The sequence below is a fragment of the Hemicordylus capensis genome, chromosome 3 (genome assembly GCF_027244095.1).
Source record: "Hemicordylus capensis ecotype Gifberg chromosome 3, rHemCap1.1.pri, whole genome shotgun sequence".
Taxonomy (NCBI): Eukaryota; Metazoa; Chordata; class Lepidosauria; order Squamata; family Cordylidae; genus Hemicordylus; species Hemicordylus capensis.
In genome coordinates, this window is record NC_069659.1 from 137,269,565 (window position 1) to 137,290,090 (window position 20,526).

The window sequence follows — 20,526 nt, forward strand, 5'->3', positions numbered from 1 at the left end:
CCTTGCTCAAGTATCAGATTTTTCAAACACATTGGGTCACAGAGAGTTACACATTTCCTTATACGACACTGAGGTCATTCGCACAATCAAAAACTGTTTTAACTGAGTTTGGGAGCTCTGTGTGCTCCCAAATTTTGGATTTGTGGACGCAAGTTAGGAGGAAAACCTGTTGTTGGTTTTTTTTGTGGGGGGAGCTTTTCCTCCTACCTTGTTCCCACACAACCACTTCTACCCAGGTTTTCCTCCTACCTTGCTTCTGCACGAACAAAAACTGGGAGCATACACTGCTCCCAAACCTGGTTAGAACACAATTTTTTATTTTGTGAATGACCTCTTTGTGTTTATGTACCTGGTCTAAGGAGTGGTATTATTCATATGCTCTACTCCCCCTTTTATCTATCACTGAACAACATAATAGTACAAAAACATTTGCTTCTGAAAACAGAGCATGACAGAGGCCAATTCTGGCAAAGACATGCAGACCAAGGGCATATTTTATCAGCAGTGCTACTGCTGGGGAAAAGCAAGGCCTAGTCATCGAGTCCAAAGAGACAAGCCATAATTTGTCACTAGCACTCAATACTAACATGCTGTTCAGTAACAAAAATATCAGTTCAGACAGTAAGAAAAACTAAAGTCAATCATTATCTCCAGTACCTTTGTTAAATACTCTTTGGCTCTTGGAGTCCCTGCTGGTTTAACTAATGTTTCATGTTTTAAGAATGAGTATTAAAAGTGCCCCAGAACAGTGCCCCCCCCTTTAAATTAACAACAGACTCTCTAAGAATGTTCTCCTATCATACTCCCCTCACCCTCCTCCCAAAATGTAAAGGGCGGCAGCAACAAGTAAGGAAGGCAGCATAAAAGCACTGCTACTCTAGCTGTACATACCACAGGTTCCCAGCCAAGTAGTAGCTTGGCTTTCCTAATGTCAGGCTTTCGTTTCTGGGGGTCATCTTGAGCTTCAGATAGAAACTGGATTTCACTGCCACTGCCTAGGTGAAAAAAATCATAACATGTTTAGCTTTTTGTTTATTATGTTTAGCTTTTACAAACAAGCAACAGAGGATTCCCAGTGCCCACTTAAGAGATCACCCATATGCAATGGAGGTTTCACAACACAACAATTCCCAAAGATAGTGTATACAGCCAACAAGCCACATACGACAGCATTATGACTGCACTGGAACTGTCTTCCAACCATAAGAAAGGAGATCAGGAGTGCTTTGTGGGTTTGCACATTCCTTCCCCTCCTATCCCAAGAAAATTCCTCTCTCCTTTTCATATTCACCATAGTTAGTGGTACATGTGCATCATTGGTTTCAATAACCATTGTTAGCTTCCAACCATTCATGCCAATCTAGCGCTGGTCCAAAAGTGTCCCCTCATTTTTGCTGCCCAACTGCAGGTGATAGAAATGGAGGGGAGGGCAGCTAGAGATGAATTTTTGAGACGTTTTGGGAAGACTTTGGTGGCAGTGGCAAGGTATCCTTTTAAAACATTATTTAATGCTGTGCTTTTGCAGGAAATGGTAGAGCAGCACTGGAGGCCTGGTCACAATTCCTTTCTCCCCCAGTGTGCACCAGGTAGAGATGTGACATGTCAGTCCCTGGTACATGGGCAAACATTGTTTGGTTCAGCACTACTTTATTCAGATACCAGCCGACAGTATGCATTATGTACGTTTTGCTAAAGAAGTAATTATACTTTTTACTTACCAACCAATTTTTTAATCAACTGCGCAAACTCTAAGATAGTGTGCTCTTCTGGGTTCCCCTAAAGATACAATGCGTATTAATTAAGAAGGACACGTTCTTTTCTTTAGGGGAAAAAGATGGCACCAGCATAATATATTCTTAGGAAATTACTGTACATCTCAGAACTATGGTAAGAACTAACATGTGATACTGGAAATACTATAGTTTGCAGCCAAATTTAGTTATCATTGCTGCATTGATGATAGATTGCTGTGTGGGAGATATGGTCTGCTTTGTAACAGTGGTAGCAACAGTGAACTGAAGTTAAAACGTTTCTTCAGTGAAGCGTTCTCACACAGAGAGAACTGAGAAGAGGAAGACTGTCAAAACATTTTCTGTTTCTCCTTTCATTACACATGCTCAGTAATAATAAATTAGAAAAATAACTATACTTCCCAAAACTGCATAGAACCATTACCCAAACAATTTTAATCCTTTCTGTTGATTTTGAATGCTGTTTTCTATCTCCTCCCCACATGACATAGTCCCTGTAGCAAACTGCATGCTTACCAAGTTAACAGGACTGCTGACGTTGCTGTTCATTAAGGCAACCAGCCCATTCACAAGATCACTGCAAAAAGACAAAAGACACAGCCCAAATCACTAGCTTACATATTTACTGCTTGACCCTTCAAAGTACTGACTGCTGTTACTTTTACAAAATGGAAAGAAACACTCCTGTGTGGCAACAGCCTTCACATAAACATGAATAAGCAAGACACATTGACCTTGCCTTGCCACCATCATTGGAGGGAAGTCTCTACCATTAAAATAAAGGGGAGATTATATGTTGGCAAGATAACTTGAAGAATGCGGTAGCAAGTTTGCTTTGTTCTGAAGAACTATGTTTCATGGCCATTTCTCCATGTTCTTCCAAAGCAACAGTGAATCAACACAAGTTCCCTAAGTAATTTGACTCATATACACAGCTGGTTTGTTGGTCAACCAGTTCTAGCTGCCATTTCTTTGCTGCTCAAAATGTATTGTGATGTAATCAAATACAGTGAAAATATTGAAATTTAGGAAAAGTCTAGACCAGATTTTCCTTGGTTGGAAGGAAGTATATTAACAGGAAAACACAAAGCAGTTCATCAGAGTTAACCACTGAATTTCCTAACTCCTTTCAACGGCTGGAACATTTGCAGTTCTCCAAGAAAAGAGAAGGCAGCTTTCTGTAAAATGAAGATAAGCTTGCCAACTGAACACTATTCAGGTGCAATTTAGAGCCAATTTTCACTTTCTTTTTGAACTCTGTTACAAAAAGCATCTGAATTTTAATACATGTGTGATTCCATCAATTATGAATAGTGCAAATACACTTAAGCAAGCTCTGCAACAAAAAGGACTAGATAAACAGTGCTATCTTCATTGTATAGAAGCCCTGACATTACAATATACATGCAAAATCCACAATTAATAGCAGTGTGCATTTTATGCTCTGGGAATCATCAAATAGGTAAAGTGTAAATCAGCGTGAAGTGTAAATCTATGACCTCAGTGGTGTCAATGAGACTTACACCAAGTGTAAGTTAGTAAGCTAATGCATGTCTGATTTAAGTTTTAACTAGTGATAGGGTTTAGAAAAAAACAAAGCCAGCTTGCAAAATGCATTATAGAGCTACTCTAAGTTCTCCTCCTGCTGAGCCACAGGATCATGATAACCTATGCAAACAAAAAGATACCACTGTGGCTTCGCATTGTAAATCTAAAATATACTTAAGTATGAAGTATATCTCTAGAAGTAGCAGTCATTTTTAACTGTAGCAGCAAAAATGGAATCTTAAAGATCAACAAATTTATTGTGGCATGAGCTTTTGTATACTAAAGCTTAATTCATATGCAACCTTATTAATGGAAATAAAAAAAATTGCTGGTTAACATCACGTGTTATTTCTCTCTGTAAAATACAAATTGCACATGCAGTCTATAAACACAAGATGGCAGCAGTGGATTAAGATAAACAAAAGTCAACTTGATTGAAACTTTACTATGACCATCACTTCCACTCTGGCAAGATGAAGAAGTGGCTTTTGAAAATCTCTGCCTTAAATACTGAATTCAGATAAGTGAGTCTGTACCAACATACTCATTTCCTACTTTGCAAAAATAGAGCAAATACTACATTGTAACATCAATTTAGCAACAGTGACATGCTAGGTATTGGATACATGAAGAGTACTGAAAATAATCTTTAAAGGACCACCACATACTTCCAGTCCCATGGAAGCATCTGCTTCAAAAAGAGAAACTGGGCTGTGATAATGACCATGCTAAGAAGCATTGATCTGTATAAGCACTCTGTGTGGCCAACATCCTGTTTAAGAAGCCTTTACACCACATGCTGGCTAAATGCATGCCCTGTCTGCATGCCAGAACAGCATCTCACTGGGCTAAGCATTGCCATCATGTATATACAAGTTCTAATCGGGTAAAATCGGTGTCTCCCTGCCCCATGATCAAAAGTGCCTTACCATGCTCCCAAGTGGACCGCCGTTCTGAAAATTAGCCCAAAGTAGCTGTTTTTGACAATTCCCCCCCCCCCTAAAATGGCTCCCGAAAACAAAATGGCCAGAAATGACCTCTAAGATCATTTGTGGCCATACCCAACCTGAAGGTTTAACCCTCCCCTCCCCTCCTCCTCCCCACCCAACCAAAGTTGGGTGCTAATTATTTGACTGTGGATATGCGAAACCACAAGTGCTGGACCCACGAATAACAAGGTTCTTCTGTATAAGCTTTCATTGCTCAAATAGTGTTTTTATGCAAGCCATCCTGCAGCATTTTGTTGAAAAAAATGGGAGGAATGTGTTCCATTTAGTTAAGTGACAGTGATAGGACTGATTCTCTTTGTTTTTGTGAATCTCAGCAACAGCTTCAGCAAAAACTGTCCTATGAATTTCATCAGAACGAGCTTATTCCTTCATTTCAGCCTTTGTAAGGCTGTAAATATTATAAAGAGATGTTGGTTGGGAAACCTTGCTACATTTTCAAGCTTTATAAAAGTAAGAAAGAAGAAACAGAAAAATGTGAGAAATACTGATGGAAGGAATTAGGTAGTGAAAAATACAAACGAAATGGCATTCAATAATAAACTAAGAAGATCATTAATGGAGAGATAAAAACTAGTACTGACTTCACCGCATGCCTAATATTAAAAATATATGCAAGACTTAACATTTATTTTACTATGTTTGTTCAGCCACCGTTGGATACAAAGAAAATAAGAACGTACCTGACGTACTGGAATGCCCTGGTCTGAGTGCCAGGCCCATATACCTGGAAAAAAACATTAAAAGCGACATTAATTGTGCATGATCTCCTATCACTAGTTTCAGCAAATGGCTGTTATCATCCCTTGGCCTTGACAGCAGCTCTGTTCAGTCATTCATAACCATGTACATGGTTACAAATGCTCTTGTAACACCTCTCCTGTGCTGATGCATCATGTAAAGCTGCCCCTGCACTCACTGCGAGGACAGAGTTTGTCTTCATATGTTGGACTACAACTTCCACCATAAACAGCCATTGTGGCCGGGAATGATAGCAGCTGTTGCCCAACACATCCGGGGACTCAAGGCTGGGGACCCCGGATCTACAGAGTTTGTCTGAGGAGACAAACACTCTTATGGAGGAAAGATTCTTCTCATGATTCAGAACATTGGTGCCTGAATGTGGCAGCCACAGGGAGAATCTCTTCCCAAGTACAGTGTTTGCCTTTTCAGACAAACACTGTCCTCATGGTGAGTGTGGGGGCAGGCTGACATGATGCATCAGGGCAGGGATAGGGCTTGCAAAGAACATTTGTAACCATGTACATGGTTGGAGAGTGACTGAACAGGGCAATAGACAATGCCTACTTGGTTTTGTGGAAATGAATTTAAAGCCATCTCTGTCCTGATCTGTCAAATTTTTAATTGGTCATCTGTAACCAGCTGCAGCAAACACAAGAAAACACTCTTCTGCCACAAAATCATTTTAATATTTGTCTCAAGGAGCTCAGAACTTCATTGACTTGGGCATTCTCACATCCAGGTTTTTATATTGTAATTTGGATTGTGCACACCACTTAGGGATGTATATATCAGGTAGTATATAAATATGATGAATGAATAAATGTAATTAATTAATTTTGGCCAGAACCTGTCTGACTAGCTTCAGAGATAGAACTACGGCTGGATTATATCCCTTATATATAAATTTCCCCTTATCTACTTTATTCACTTTTCACAGTTCCTTTCTGGAGCATTGGTTACCTTTTAAAATTTCACTGATGCTAAAAAAACCTGCATATACAAGACTTGAAAGGCTAAAAATGATTTATTTGAAATTGTATTTAAAAATATTCTAAACTGAAGTAATAAACTAACAATGGGATATTTTCATACTGAATGAACAACAACAAATACTGCTTTTCAACAAATGTTTACATAGTGGTCTACAATGAGAAACACATAAACAAACAAACAAACAAACAAACAAGATGGATCCCTGTCCCCAAAGGGCTCACAATCTAAAAAGAAACATAAGATAGACACCAGCAACAGTCACTGGAGGTGGATAGGGCCAGTTACTCTCCCCCTGCTAAATAAAGAGAATCACCACATTAAAAAGGTGTCTCTTTGCCCAGTTAGCAGGGGTGTAAGTGAGAGAAGGTTAATGAGTTGACAAAAAAAGAATCCGAATATGTCATCCCCATTGCCTTTCCTGACCAGTTTATCAAGCAGAAGAATTAACACTATCTTCTTTCTAGTGCAAATGGAGAAACTGGGCACATTTTGTGCCTTAGCAACAGTCTAGAGGTAAAGTGTTCTGTCAAGTCAATTTCAACTCCTGGCACCCAAAGAGCCCTGTGGTTTTCTTTTGGTAGAATACAGGAGGGGTTTACCATTGCCTCCTCCTGCACAGTATGAGATGATGCCTTTCAGCATCTTCCTATATCGCTGCTTCCCGATACAGTACCAGCGGGGATTCTAAGTGGCAACCTTCTGCTTGGTAGTCAGGCATTTTCCCGCTGTGCCACTTAAGGTGATTACAGCAACCGTCTAAACACAAAAAGGTTACAAGAGCTCCAATGTATACAGTTGTTTGCCAGATAACAATGTATTTCAATCTTCTGCAGCTCTCCAGGGTACATCTCATAGGATTGCATTGTTCTTCAAAATTAATGCAATATATCAAGAAATATTTGTTTGAGACCCCTTCTGAAAAAATTGTGTTTGTTTTTTAATTTCCCAACATCACAGCTCTGCCTTCTGATGTAAATTATAAGTGTAATGGGGGTGTGGGGGCTGGTTCTAAAACTAATCTATAAGGTAGTGGTGAAATCTTAACATGAAGTGTTTCATTCACTTATTCCCCGCCCCCCACACACACACACCCAGCATTAATAAACACAAGGATAGTGACAGAAGCAGGCCAATGCTGTCCAATAAGATCAGCTCTGACTCAATCAACTGTTTACATGGTGATTGCCACTTTTTGACTGTAGCATAAAGTGGTGACTTGTATGTGTAAAAAGCTGAAACACAGTAAATTCCAAAGAGACAACTTCAACACCAGCTCATGTCACCCCAAAAACATTTTTCAATGGAGAGAGTTCACACATTTGGCTGAGAGGCATCAAGTGGTATACATGAACATGTCAACCTGCCCTGCATAGAAAACAAGGTATTACTCTCTTGAAAATCTATTCTAGCTCCATTAACTGGCCAAAGCAATGCGTAAATAATACAAGATATGATTTTTCAAAAGGCGCAGATAGTATGTAGGTATCCAATTGGCAGGCCCTGTAAGATGAATTTCTTAAGAGAAAAGAAAAAATAGTTTGGTCTGCAAAAAAACCCATTGTTGTGTATATTCATCACATTTAAATGAAATCCTAAAATTAATCATTAATTTAATGTCAAACAATAGAGCCCAGTTTTACTACTTGGCTCAGTACCATTTTATTAGCAGGATTAGGTTTTTCCAAAAAGATTGAGAATCTTATGGTGCAAATATTCAATGAGACTCTTCAAGCTCAGGGTTCATGCTCATAACCTATATGACCATTTCTACAAGTGATATCTCACAAAATGACAGGTTTTGCTTATGAAACTATTAAAGCCACCTATCTACCTGATGAATGGCAACTGGGTACAGAGAGAACAAGATGGAGAATACATACGGTTAAGGGTTCTCCCTGAAGAGCTTGCAGGATGAAGTTACTAACAACTCTGCCATCATTCATGTGCATGCGAGGACCAAAAGTATTGAATATTCTTGCAACTCTGACTTCTACACCTTCCTGAAATGCATAAGAAACAGTACGTTTTAAAAGGTTTCACTCAAAGAGCTGCAGATGCTCTTCGAACAAAGTGGAATGCAGCACTCACAATGTATGAACCAGGTCCTAAGAGACTGCCAAAGAATGAGGAGCACAAGAGTGGGTTTCCATACTCAATAGAAGCATTCCTCAACAGTGCTAACAGAGCCTCAAGAACTACTTTTCCAGGTTAAAGGAGGCAACAGCTAACATTGTGATTAACTGCTCTAACTCAAGGGTTCCCAACTTTGGGTCCCCAGATGTTGAGCTACAACTCCAACCCCAGTCACAGTGACCAAAGGTCATTTTTGAAAGTTGTAGTCCAAACACATCTGGAAAGCAAAGGTTGGGAACATCTGGTTTAGACCATGCTCCTTAAGTTACAGTGCCTTGACATAAGGATTACCAGTCAGAAGGAACCTAGCACAACTTTGGGATATCAGTAACACAGTTACTCTTAGTAAGGTATATGCAACTTCCAAATTACCTTCTGCCAACTCAAATCTACTAAAAAAAAAAGTAAAAGAAACTTTCACCTGCATTTTTCTAGTACAAGCACTTCAAACATTTCAGCCAATACCTGTTTCATATATGCATAGCACATTGTTTCAGCAACTCTCTTCCCTTCATCATAACAAGCTCTAGGTCCTATGGGGTTCACATGACCCCAGTAATCTTCATTTTGTGGGTGAACTTCAGGATCTGAAGAGAAAGAGAAAACTGTCATGAGTTTTGTCCTCCATAGAAAGGATGATTATTAACTCCCTATTTGCAGAACAGTTACTAAGCTGAGGCAAATGTTCCTCCATTCTGCCTTCTGCCTCAGAAGTGGTAGAATCTCACCTTAATTTGATCTCGTTTCAAAGCTGCAACTGTTTATAGACATCCTCCCACCCGCTTGCTGCTGTGTCCATGTCATTTTCTGCCTTATTTTTCCTTTAGTGATCCCAGTATCAGAAATCATATAATGAGGTGAGGCGATTACACTTATTTAGCCAAGCATAGCTATATGTGGGTGCCATTAAAGGCAATGATGAAGTCCATTTATAGTGACCAGTTGTGTCACTATATTGTATATTGTACTGAGTGTATTGAGCACATAGCTCAATAGCAGCTAACCAGGAAGCACCCCATCAAAAATTTTTGTAGCCCTCTGCAATACCCCCCGCCCCCCAATTATTCAAAACCAGGGGAGCACCTTTTGAAACCAATGAACACTTTTTGCAAAACGTCTTTCCCCTTTGGCCCAGACTAGCTGGTACTTCAATTTTTGCACAGAAGCAGTAATTATTCTGCACCATATAATGCAAAATAAAATAGTTATACGTAGTTCAACTGCCACTTCTTCTCCCTCTTGACTGGACTTTTCACTTCTTATGGAAGCTATGAAAAGCAGATAGCATCAATTCCTATTTGCCAGGATAGCACTGTGACCCTAAATTGATGAAGAGTTTAAGTTACTCAGAGTTCATTTTCAGTTTTTATTTGGTTTGAAAGATACACTCTCTCTCTCTCTCTCTCTCTCTCTCTCTCTCTCTCTCACTCACACACACACACCCTCTAAAATGCATCACCAACGTATTTCAAAAGCACACTCGGAGAGCCTTCATTACTACAGTGATTCAGGAGCCACACTTGTCTGTAGCTTTACCTTACATCACGGTTTAGCATGTGCAACGAAGGCTGAGCATTCTGCCCAATTAGCAGGACAAACTGACGTAAAGCACTGGTGTACAGTTGGAGAGAGAGAGAGAGAGATCCTAGCGAGTAGCGACTGATAACTTTAAAGGACAGTAGTGCCACTGGGAAAGTGAAGAAGGAAGGGATCAATCTTGAAGTGCTGACAGGGAGTCACAACTAACTTCTAATCTACTCATTTGTAGAAATTAACATCTCCAGGATCTTAAGATGAACAAAACCAGTCAGCTGCTTGTATGTGTTTAATGTTTTGTTATTGTCAGCGTTATCGTTTTAAACATTTGTATGAGTGTATGTAGCCTGTTACATAATGTCTTTATCAATAAATGTACCAAGATGCATAAACTGGAGAAGAGGTGGCTGAACAACAACACAGCAGGCAGTAAATATTGTGGACAGTCAAAGAAAGCATGGTTTGCTGTTAAAAGAATATCACAAAGATGGTACATGGCCAGGACCAAATTGGCCTGATTACAAACTGCAGCCACAGCCTCAAAGCCCAAGTCACTTCTTACCTCCATATACTTCTGAGGTGGATGCCAGAAGAAGCCGTGCTCCAACTCGCTTTGCTAGCCCTTGACAAAAAAGATGGATTTCAGGTCAGGAACAGAACAACTTGCACTTCATTATTTGCTGCATTTTTATACCACCTTTCTGCTTTGGTGAAGGCACTCAAGGCAGTTTACAATATTTAACTCTCTTCACTTTTTTTTTTAACCACTCCTGTTTACACAGCTAAGTTTTACATTTCTTTCAGTGGTAGGCTCTCTGATTACGTTTTAATTTATGCACCAGGAACCATTAACTATGTGCTATGTAGCACGGCAGACCTCTGCAAGAAAGTGTAGCTGGTTGTATGCGGCTTAGCTACCTTAATAACTACCCTATTATACAACAAAACAAAAAGTTTACTGTTATCTTGCCATTCAAGAGCCAAGGGCAGCATGGATGGAACCATATTTAGAGTTTCCCAATGACAGAACAAATTCTCTGCTTTAATCACATGGATTCGTATTGGTTAAGGGCTTGTCCATGACTATGTATCTGGCAAGAATCCAAATTGCACCACATTAGGGTGGGCAAGAGGCTATATATGTGCCACAGCAACTGGCAGCAGGGAACCTCTTCATCTGTTCTGTGAACTTCACATTTCTATTTGTATACTGTATGTGGACAGTAGTCAGTGGGTTGTGCAAGCAGAACAAGTTGTGCATGACTCTTGCACAAGTGAAATTCTTCCCTTCCCTTTCTGTGCAACTCCCTCTCTGCGCTGCCCCCACTTATTCTCCCCGAGGGTCAGTGGATCTTTGGGAATGGCACAGGATGTGGTGTGAGGGGCTGTGGTGCAAGAGGAGGGAACATGGAGGAACTGAATGGAGGCCCCTTCCATGAGTGGAGTTCCATTCATGGATGGTACTTGCAGTGAGCCGTAGTAAACTCTCCTTTCTCTGCTGCAACCCACACCAAGGAGGAATACCATTTTCACGAGACCTGTTGTGCTTGTGTTGATTAAGATCCAATTCAGTATTTTTCGGTGTGCCTGTGATATAAACCTAGAGGCCATTTTCAGTAATCATCTGCTTTTGATGTCATTTCCAAAACAATTTTTTAAAAAAGAATCCTGTCAGTTCTGTAGCACAACTAATCTTTGTGTACAGTCTTGGTTTCTACATCAAGAAATGGCAAAACATGTCTCATTTCTTGATTAAAAAGCTCCTTCCCACTCCACCCTTTGGAAATCTTCAGCAATGGGCATGGGTCAAATGGCATCGCTACTGTCCCAGCTAATAATTGCATCAAATTCAGACTTCCAAATGGCACAGAAAGTGAATTGGAAATGACACAGGGAGCCATGTTAGTTGCAGAGAACACACAAGCATCTCTTCCTCTTTCTCATGGTGCCAAGGATGCCTTCTAAAGAATGCTATTATTCCAGTTATGGAATTCCTAGATTATTAGCCATGACTTCTAGGATCATATTCTTGTTTGTTCATTGTGTGAAACAAAAATATATTGCATATAAACTGCCCCTAGGACTTGTACTTTAGCATTTAAGAACTTATAATCTAACAGGGATACAAACAAAATGTGGTGCCTTACTGGTATAAGAACATTAAGACAGTGATAGTCAAATATGTTGGTTCAAACATTCAGAATTGGGATGCTGAACTTCACTCAGTATAAATCAGCAGGAAATCAAATTTTATTTCAATGAATTAAACAGCTATATTGTTTCATATTGGCATTAATTCAGAACTGAAACTCACCCAACATGTTTAGTGTCCCAATCGTATTGGTCTTTAACGTCTTGATAGGATTATACATGTAATTCGGAGGGGAAGCTGGAGACGCTAGATGATAAATCTGGTCCACTACAAAGCCATGGAAGATAGAGAATAAAATGCTTATTTTACCAAGTTAGGAAGTTGGGAAAAGTCATCTGAGGTGCAGCAAAACGTTATGCGATTTTTCTGGCCTGATGCTATAGTGTACAAAGATAAAGATACAAGCACATCTAAAATGCAGCTCACGTTTCAGCTAGTATTTTACAGCTCTAATATCACCTAGAAAATGCAGAACTAGTTAGGTAGTCTAGGAGGAAGGGAACCAGAGAGTGAAAACTCAGGGCTGGTTCACACAAACATTTGTTATTACTCAAATATCCGATGACTCCTGATAACTAGCAACTGAAGGCTTGATGCACGAATTGGCAAATGGCCGGTTTGGTGGCAGGGGGTTTACCTTTTAAGGAGCATGGAGAATGCTTTTACTCCCCTGCTGGTGCTGTGCCGAAAATCGCTGGAACGGGGCAGCAGCGTACCCTCTTGCTTCTCTGGTCAGCACCAGATCAGAAGTGGCACCAGCCACACGTGGTCCCCATCGAACCAGGGTGGCAAGAGGGTATGCTGCTGCCCTGTGCCAGCAATTTTTGGCATAGTGCCGGCGGGGGAAACACAGCAAGGGGACAAAAACTACCCTCCCTGCTCATTAAAAGGTCTCCCCCTTGCCGCCAAACCAGTCGAACCAGTCCACAAAAGAACCAGTTCACGCACATCCCTAATGAGCACTGCTATGAAAGTTTTATCTACTGTGTTTGATGCAGACATCAAGCGATGAATCTATATGTGTGGCCAGCCATACCTTTGCCCTTCTAAATAGCAGTGGCTGGATAGTGTTCATCTCAGTTTCAGGTTTTTCCATATTAAATTAGTAATTACAAGACAGCAGGAGATTAAAACATCTGAAAGAGCACACTTGGGAGAAAATCATGAGGGGAAAATAGCTGTGGAGCTTCATGGACACCCTAGCTTGCCCAAAGTTTCAGATATGGGAAAAGGTCCACGTTCAGGATGGCAGAAGAAGATGGAAGATGAATGGAGTGAGAAATCACATGGGGAAATGGCAGTTCTGCCATGGATAGTGAGCATGGAGATAGTCTGTTCTACCAGGCAGCTAATTCCCTTGAGCTGCAAAGAGGCCTCCTCAATTAAAATAGCCTGTTAATGAATAATGCAAAAGAGGGAGGAAGCAGGCATGGCAAAAAGCTGCACAGAAAAGACAGGGGGAGGGAGGAACTCTGTAGCTGTCTCCAGTTAAGGAGAGGTTTTAAGAGCAGCATAGAATGTGAATGGCCAAAGCCAAAGGGAGCCCCAAGGATCCCCCCACTGCCTGCCTCACTGATTACATCTCAACTGAATTCGGTAAACAGATGCTACCAGTGTTGCAGGGAGAGACAGCCCCCATTTCCAAAAATTAAAACTTTATTAAACAATGCAACATAATGGATACCAATATTAGGCAAATTGGGCTGTTTCAAAGCTGTAATTAACTTTAAAAAAAAATTAATGTTTTTTGACATTTTGTATTTTGCATACATCTTTCCCTGTTCTTTGCACGCTGTGCTGGGTGGGGAAGGAGAAGGTGGGGAAAGAGATAGCGGGAAAGGGGGAAGGGAAGAAGAGAAGGAAATACACACTGTTGTACCAACAGATGTGGGTAAATCAGAAAGGGTTTTTGTTTTCTCTTTTATTCTAAGAGGCTATTCTCATGATTGCAGATTTTCTGTAATCGTGAGAACCACCGGGCTCGGCTACGAGCCCGGTGGCTCTAGAGCAGGTAACTCGCCCAAGTACCCCTCCCCTAAAACCAGGTTTGTGGATCGAGCGCTCCGCAAACCCAGTTTCAAGATCGTGAGTAGCCGCAACGCGGCTCCTGCGAGCTCGCGCAGGGCATACTGGAGCTTCTGGGGGCTGCATGGCCCCGAGCTCACCAGCCCCCTGCGGCTCTGTCACGGAGCCGGCAATCGAGTGGGTGGCCGATCCAGCCGCTCAGGGCTCCCGCTTGCTTGTGTGTGGGGAAAGCGGGCTTAGCCTGCTCTCCTCGCTCAACTTCACAAACTGGGTCTCACTGATTGTGAGACCTGGCTCTAAGAATAGTTCAAGAAAGTTATCCCAGATTTCTGTCCATTTTATCCAGTTTATTTACTTTTAGGAGGGCCCATTTTTCATATGTCGCTAACTTGAGCAGATCATGCACCCATTCCTCAATCCTAGGGGGTGTGGGAGATTTCTACTGCCACAGTATTAATCTCTTGGCTACCAGTAAGCTTCTCCATAACCATTGTTTAGGACCTTTTTTGATGTGATTATCTCTAGGAGGAATGGCAGGCAGGCACGCACGCACGCACACCCCTCTAGAGATAATCATTTGAAAGCAATTCATTATAATTTCATTCTATAATCCCCTGCTAACTGAGCAGAGGCGCCTTTTAAAAGTGGTGATTCTTTTTATTTAGCAGGAGAGAGCAAACGGCCCTATCCAGCCCCAGCACAGCATCCCTCCAGTAGTTGTTACTGGTGTCTTATCTTATATTTATTTTTTTAGATTGTGAGCCCTTTGGGGACAGGGAGCCATTTTTTCTTTCTTTCTTTCAAAACTGCTTTGGGAACATTTTGTTGAAAAGCAGTATATAAATACCGTATTCATAGAGCATTAAATAGATAAAACACATACAGAACCCTACTGATTTGTAAACAAGCAAAAAAAAAAAGGTCCAAAATATACATAATATATTTATAAGCAAGAACTGAAATGTGGAGTCCCACAAGGCTCCATACTGTCTCCAATGCCTTTTAATATCTACATGAAACCGCTGGGAGAAATCATCAGGAGATTTGGTGCTGGGTGTTATCAATATGCTGATGACACCCAGATTTACTTTTCCATGCTGACCTCATCAGGAAATGGCATATCTTCTCTAAATGCCTGACTGGAGGCAGTAATGGGCTGGATGAGGGATAACAAATGGAAGTTGAATCCAAATAAGACGGAGGTACTGACTATTGGGGGACAGGACCTGAGAGATGGTTTAGATCTGCCTGTTCTGGATGGGCTTACACTCTCCCTGAAAGATCAGATACATAGCTTGGGAGTGCTCCTGGACCCAAAGCTCTCCCTGGTTTCTTAGGTTGAGGTGGTGGCCAGGAGTGCTTTTTATCAGCTTCGGTTGATACGTCAGCTATGTCCATTTCTAGAGGTGAATGACCTTAAAAACTGTGGTGCATATTATTATTATTATTATTATTATTATTATTAATTCAATTTCTATACCGCCCTTCCAAAAATGGTTCAGGGCGGTTTACAAAGAGAAGTAAAACAAATAAGATGGCTCCCTGTCCCCAAAGGGCTCACATTCTAAAAAGAAACATAACACACACACCAGCAACAGTCACTGGAAGTACTGTGCTGGGGTTGGATATGGCCAGTTACTCTCCCCCTGCTAAATAAAGAGAATCACCACGGTTAAAGGTGCCTCTTCTATATGCTGATAAGCTCCAGGCTTGACTACTGTAATGTGGGGCTGCCTTTGTACGTAGTCTGGAAACTACAATTGTTACAGAATGCAGCAGCCAGATGGGTCTCTGGGACAACACAAAGGGACCACATAACACAGGTTCTAAAAGAACTGCACTGGCTGCCAATATGTTTCCGGGTGAAATACACATTGCTGGTTATTACTTATAAAGCCTTTAAAGGCTTGGGTGCAGGCTATTTGAGAGAGCGCCTCTTTTGTCATGAACCCTTCCGCCTGTTACGATCTTCTGGAGAAGTACGGTTACAGTTGCCACCGGCTCATTTGGTGGCGACCCAGGACCAGGCTTTTTCTGAGGCTGCCCCAGGGCTTTGGAATAAGCTTCCTGCTGAAATAAGAGCATCTCCTTCTCTTTTTGTTTTCAGGAAGAACCTCAAGACCGTCCTGTTCTCTCACGCTTTTAATTAGAATTAATTTTAATAATTTTTAAAAAATTGTTTTAATAATTTTATTCTATTGTTTTTATTATCATGTATTTTAATTTGTGACTTTTAAATATTTTAAATGTTATACACTGCCTAGAGCTAAACATATCAGGCAATGTAAAAATATGGTAGATAAAGAAATAAAATAAATACTATAGACATAATTATATTATTATATTATGATAATAATATAATATAATTATGTATAAATAAACCACCAAGAATAATGGTTTATTATAAAGAAACAAACCAAGAGTCAAGTTATGATTGGTTTTTATTTGACTTGCAGTCTAAGATGGAATAAGAATTTTAGCTCTGATGCAAGCGGAAGCAAAACTAATACCGAGGTCATTCACACAGCGAAAACCATGTCCTACCCAGGTTTGGGAGCTGCATGTGCTACCAGTTTTCAGTTGTGTGGGTACAGACAACTAGCTAGGAGAAGGGAGAAGTGATTGTGTGGAATCAAGGTAGGAGGAAAAGCTGGGTAGAGTTTCCTCCTAACTAGATTCCTCCTACCTAGTTGTTTGCACGCATACAACTGAAAATTGGGAACACACACAGCCCCCAAACCTGGTTAGGTCACAGTTTTCGCTTGTATGAATCACCTCGCTGCTTGATTAGCTTGGGTTTCCCTTCAAACAAACACAGAGCAGTGTCTCATTTCTTTGTTGGAAGCATTTGTAGAAAACACTATTCTGTACTGTCTTTAAACCCTAAAAGTAGTCCTATAAAAACAAAATTTTACATAGAGCTTTGAATACGTCTGTCTACAAACAAGCACATTAAGTGTGGTTTATTACTCCCCTTCCACTTATTAAAGTATTTCATTTCAAATATTTGCGGCTGTTAGAAAAACAAAGGACATTTATATAGCACATATAACTAATGGGGTACCTTTTTAGTTTTTATCTACAAAATATATAACACAAACAAATATGTCAAATGAGTTCACAGTCTGTTTGGGGCATCATAAGCTTTCCGATTCATAATTTCCTTATCACTGGACACTACAGAAGTCAAGACGGCAATGCTCAAAATACTATGTGAAAGAGGATACAGAGATGTGCCAAACCATGGTTCGAGCACTTTAATGAAATTTAGAAAGGGCACTTTAAGAAAATGTTCTCTGCCACCCCTTCCAGCTGGGGTGGTGCATGTCCTGAAAAGCCCAGCGCACTGTCAGAATGCACATGGTATCCACACATGCATGCGTACCATTTGCATTGTCAGCATGGTTTTTGACCAAGCAAATGGTGCCCACACATGCACAGCTGCCAAGCACATGTTGATGGTGTGAGAGGCCTTTTGGGACACACACCACTCTGGCAGGAAGCTGGAAAGAGCAGGGGAGATTCTTCTGCATGCAAGAAACTTGGGACCTTCTACATGTAAGCATGCGGGTGCTCTTCACGGAGTGGCCCCATCCCCTAAGTAGAATATCTTACAGTGCTCACATGTAGTCTCCCATTCAAATGTAACAAGGGTAGACCCTGCATAGCAAGGGGGACAATTCATGCTTGCCACAAGAGGGTGTTTTGGGTTTTTTTGGTCAATTGATTAAATATTTCTGGTACAGGAACTTTCAAAGCAGCATTAGAGAGAGAAAATGTTCGTCTAGACTTTGACAAGTCAGTTCTAAACAGGCAAGTGTGATTTCTGCATTTTGTCCTTGCAGCAGATACTGAGCTGTATATACTGATCTTCTTACTGAAGAGCACCCTCTCTCAAAAAGAATGGACTTTCATGATGCACAGCAAAAAAGAAAAAACCCTACATAATTCACATCTAGCTGATACTGAAATCAGACTAAAAACGGTATTGTTTTAGTAATGTAAGTGGGGTACTGCAGACTATTAGCAAATTCCCACTGTGCAGCTACACCCCCATGATATAGAAGCAACACAGTTCAGGGATCCAATTAGGATGGAGGCTGGGGTACTCCAACCATCTCAGTGACATGGCAAAAAACCCCCACCAAAAAAACCCATCCCCCAGAAAAGTGTGCACTTGCTTTACATTTAAATATGTATGATGTTCTGTAGTTTCATGATTACAGGAATAGGGGCAATGTTCACCCAAACAATAATTTCAGTTTTAAAGTGTATATAATGTTTGTCATAATCCCTGGTATTATTTGCACACAGTCCTAGTCATACATTCCACAATATCTTAATGCAACAAGACCACAGTCATAAGCCGTACACACAAAATCTGGAGACAACTCATGCATATTCTTTGCTGCTTGCGTATCCTGGGCACATGTGACCATTACTTCTCAAACTGGGGAATAAAGGCTACATATATCTATGTCGTCATCCCATATTTTGCCATGTGGAATTGAGCTGCACATGGAACAATACTTATTTTATCCACATTTCTATAATGTATGAAAAGAGTTCGAGAAGTTAAGCCGGAGGAAGGGAAAATATGCAAAGTGTTATTTTTAAAGAGTGATAAACAGCCCATCTGTGTAGACACAGCAATTGGTCTTAAGAATGTGAGTGAACTGTGCTGGAGCTGTGCGTGGGTTCTTGGGAAGCTGCATGTGGTGGCAACGAGCAGATAAGGAGTTGATCTCCTCCTTTTTAAAGATCCCACTCGCTGCTCTCCTGCCCATAGCACTGAATCAGTGCACACACTTCAACTTGTGCACATCCCTAGGACCTACTACTGTATCAGCGCAGCAGGAAGCTGCCTGTGGTGGTGTAGAGGTCAGGACCTGCTCTCTTCTTTTTTAAAGATCCCACTCGCCACTCCCCGCGTTGCTGAACCAGTGCACAAACCTCGGTTCGAGCACATCCTTAGTATGTCCAATTCATCCCTTTCTTATTCAAAATTCCACTTTAGGAAGCAGAGCCAAAAACTCTTGGATACTACCATATAACTTTAATTGAATGTCACCATTCTGATAAAGAGCATCATGATCTACTCATATTCTGAAGATGCATGCAGACTGATGGTTGGATTCTCACCTGCCTTCCCATGAACAATTCAGAAGCAGTCATATTATGCTAAGTGATTTGTAAGATGTCTGAAAAGAAGCAGTATTTAAAATCAGAACCATTCTAAGTTGGCGACATCTCTAGGCCTCACTGAACTCCTGGTGTCATTGGAAGTGGGCACAGCCTGGAGGCCTCCCTGCTGCCACATGGGTACTATTTCTGCTCAAGTCCCACAATCTTACTTCTTACACTGGCAGAGATTATAACACAAAAACTCGAACAAAGCAGTTGAACATCAGATATTTTGCCGCACAGACAGAGGTAGTAATTTGTAGGGAAACAACAAGAGCTTAACAGAATTCATTAAAAAACCGAAATCATTTCCTTTTGCCTCAGACTACTCACCTTCGATGTAAAGGGGCTCTACGACATCATGATTAATCAGTTCAAAGTTCTCATGGCCAATCCAGTGTTCCACGTTTCTTTTCCTGCCCGTAAAGAAGTTGTCCACAACTGTAACTTCATGGCCATCCATCATTAGTTTGTCAGTAAGATGAGAACCCACAAACCCTGCTCCTCCAGTTATCTGCATTAGGACAGTTTGCATATAAATTTTTCTTCTCTTTTACAAACACCAGACAAAGTCCACAAACATGACATGAATGAACAGCAGCTTGCAGAATTTTGCTTACATCTAGACAGGTTAGGGAAAGGGAAAAGAACTCCACTTTGATACTCCATTTTACTATATGTCACGTCTAGTCACAAGCTTTGTAAAATTCAATATTATTACCATGAATTCACAAAGCTAAATAGTGTTTTGTTTAATCTCTTATGACTCTGTGTTAAACTAGATGACTTTCCAACACTCTAAAGAATAAAATTTGCTTCCATTTACTAGATTAGAAACAGAAATAACTAGGAATAAGGACTTTGCAAGACACCCCTCCCACAAAGTGGAGCACAAAACAGTAGCAGTTTCTGGGGAACAGCATGGTTTGTGCCCCCTTGTGTGAAGATTAGTAGCAGAATGCATGGACAGCTGCTGGCTGGCTGGACTCAGAAACAAATGTGTCAAGTGCTGGGATTGCATCCTTGACCTTGCTGTCTCATGTAAAAAATCCCCTGCGCATGTGGAAAGCATTCACATCAGGGAGACCAGTTTAAGCTTGTTCGTCTTCCTGATGTGCCAGTTTTCATGCAGAGAGATTTTCCACAAGAAAGAATTCATACAGTTATTTTTATCTATATTTAAAAAGCTTTAAATTGATTTAATGGATGGTTGATTGTTTTTTAAAATGCTAAACCACCCAGATATTTGTTTCTGGTGTGGAATAAAAATGCACAAAATAATAAATAAATAACTACATACACTCCCTGCCCCTGCAGTCTGAAGTGTGCACTCCATGAAGGACTAGACCATGCACACTATTTCAGCACAACTGTGTCAGCCCCACAGCAACTTTCAATGCAACGTAGACTCTCCATTTTTGAAATATGCTTTCCCCCCAGTATCTTTTACGGC

At 40.7% G+C, this 20,526-nt stretch overlaps 1 protein-coding gene across 2 annotated transcripts in view; it reads right to left on the reverse strand.

Moving 5' to 3' along the window:
- UXS1 (UDP-glucuronate decarboxylase 1) overlaps window positions 1–20,526 on the reverse strand; it is an 87,239-nt gene that overhangs the window by 2,118 nt on the left and 64,595 nt on the right. For both annotated transcript variants that reach the window (XM_053311339.1, XM_053311338.1), the window contains exons 6-14: window positions 19,407–19,587; window positions 12,027–12,131; window positions 10,275–10,334; window positions 8,642–8,763; window positions 7,924–8,043; window positions 4,990–5,033; window positions 2,268–2,328; window positions 1,719–1,776; window positions 892–995 (exon numbers count right to left, since the gene is read on the reverse strand). In XM_053311339.1, coding sequence (XP_053167314.1) covers window positions 892–995; window positions 1,719–1,776; window positions 2,268–2,328; window positions 4,990–5,033; window positions 7,924–8,043; window positions 8,642–8,763; window positions 10,275–10,334; window positions 12,027–12,131; window positions 19,407–19,587 — 855 coding nt within the window. The remainder of the gene's footprint in view (window positions 1–891; window positions 996–1,718; window positions 1,777–2,267; window positions 2,329–4,989; window positions 5,034–7,923; window positions 8,044–8,641; window positions 8,764–10,274; window positions 10,335–12,026; window positions 12,132–19,406; window positions 19,588–20,526) is intronic.